Genomic DNA, 1,578 nt, shown 5'->3' with positions numbered 1-1,578 from the left:
AGAAGGGAGAGGAAAAACAAAAGCTTCCACTCACTCCGTCTCAAAAAAAAAAAAAAAAAAGTCACTAGGGACAATCTCACCTAAGTCATCAAGAGTGTTATTTTTTAATAGAATGAAATATCTGAAGACCTCGTGTCAGTGAAAGTGCCCAGGGACCAGGGAGGAAGGATGTGGCAGACAGTGATCAGGGAGGGTTTTATAGGACTTGGAAGATACCTGTAGTGTGGGGGAAATGTCACTGAAGTTCCATCAATGTGAGGAATGACACTGCTTCTGATGCTGCTTGAGGTTACCTAGTCTGGCTAATATATAGAAAAGGCCCAAGATGTGGGATTTCTGAATTTTGTAAGATGTAGTGAATAAAAGTGGAATGGAAAAATGGACTGTAAAGATCCATCCAGCACTTGGTGGGAGTGAGCTTGCACTGTTAACATATGAAGAATGATTGGTTCTTCATTTGATCTTCATGACTTCATATGTGGTAAGGCCTGACCAAAACATCTACCCTGACCAAAAACTTTCTCTTTCAGAACCAAAGCCAGAGATTCATCCATGTCCCTCATGCTGTCTGGCCTTCTCAAGTCAGAAATTTATCAGTCATCATGTGGAACACAATCATTCCTCTGAGAACTTCCCAGGAACATCTACAAGAAAACTCCTCCAACCAGAGAATCCCTGCCGGGGGAAACAGAAAGAGGAGCAGCAATATTTTGATCCATGCAACTCTAATGACAAAACCAAAGGTCAAGAGATCAGAGAAAGGTCCAAACTCTTGAATACAAGGACATGGCAGAGGGAGATTTCAAGGGCCTTTTCTAACCAACCCAAAGGACAAATGGGGAGCTCTAGAGTGGAAGAAAGAATGATGTAAGAAGAGTCCAGAACAGGCCAGAAAGTGAATCCAGTGGACATGGCAAATTATTTGTGGGGGTAGGAATCTCAACAATTGCAAAAGCCAAGTATGGAGAGTGTGGGCAAGGTTTCAGTGATATGTCAGATGTTACTGCACACCAAAGGACACGCACAGGGGGGAAGCCCTATGACTGCAGGGAGTATGGGCATGGTTTTAGCCAAATGTCCTACCTTCTCAGTCACCAAAGGACACACACAGGGCAGAAGCCCTATGACTGCAGGGAGTGTGGGCGGGGCTTTAGCCAGAAGTCACACCTCCTCAGTCACCAGAAGATACACACAGGGGAGAAGCCCTATGACTGCAGGGAGGATGAGTAAGTCATTAGTAACAAAATTCATCTCAATAGCCACAAGAAGACAAACGTGGTCACCACACACTTGCACACCCCAACTCTAAGGTGGCTTCAGAGGAAGTCTACTGACCACTTACATTCCCCAAGAGTGTAAAGAGATCAGAAATAGATGATTAAACAGATCTGCCACTGTCATGACTAGAGATGAGGAAGAAAAACAGGTGAGTTTAGCCGGGCGCGGTGGCTCACGCCTGTAATCCCAGCACTTTGGGAGGCCGAGGCGGGTGGATCACGAGGTCAAGACATCGAGACCATCCTGGTCAACATAGTGAAAGCCCGTCTCTACTAAAAATACAAAAAATTAGCTGGGCAT

At 45.1% G+C, this 1,578-nt stretch overlaps 1 protein-coding gene across 1 annotated transcript in view; it reads left to right on the top strand.

Annotated features, from left to right (window-relative positions):
* Positions 1-776, top strand: part of LOC108288902 (probable histone-lysine N-methyltransferase PRDM7) — a 23,742-nt gene extending 22,966 nt beyond the window's left edge. Inside the window, 1 exon segment of the mRNA XM_017508087.2 lies at positions 531-776. Within this exon segment, the coding sequence (XP_017363576.2) occupies positions 531-776 (246 nt within the window).
* The last annotated feature ends 802 nt before the right edge of the window (positions 777-1,578 follow it).

Source organism: Cebus imitator, unplaced genomic scaffold, assembly GCF_001604975.1.
Source record: "Cebus imitator isolate Cc_AM_T3 unplaced genomic scaffold, Cebus_imitator-1.0 Scaffold386, whole genome shotgun sequence".
NCBI lineage: Eukaryota > Metazoa > Chordata > Mammalia > Primates > Cebidae > Cebus > Cebus imitator.
Note: the sequence above shows the minus strand (reverse complement) of the source record. Positions and strands in the feature narration are given on the sequence as shown.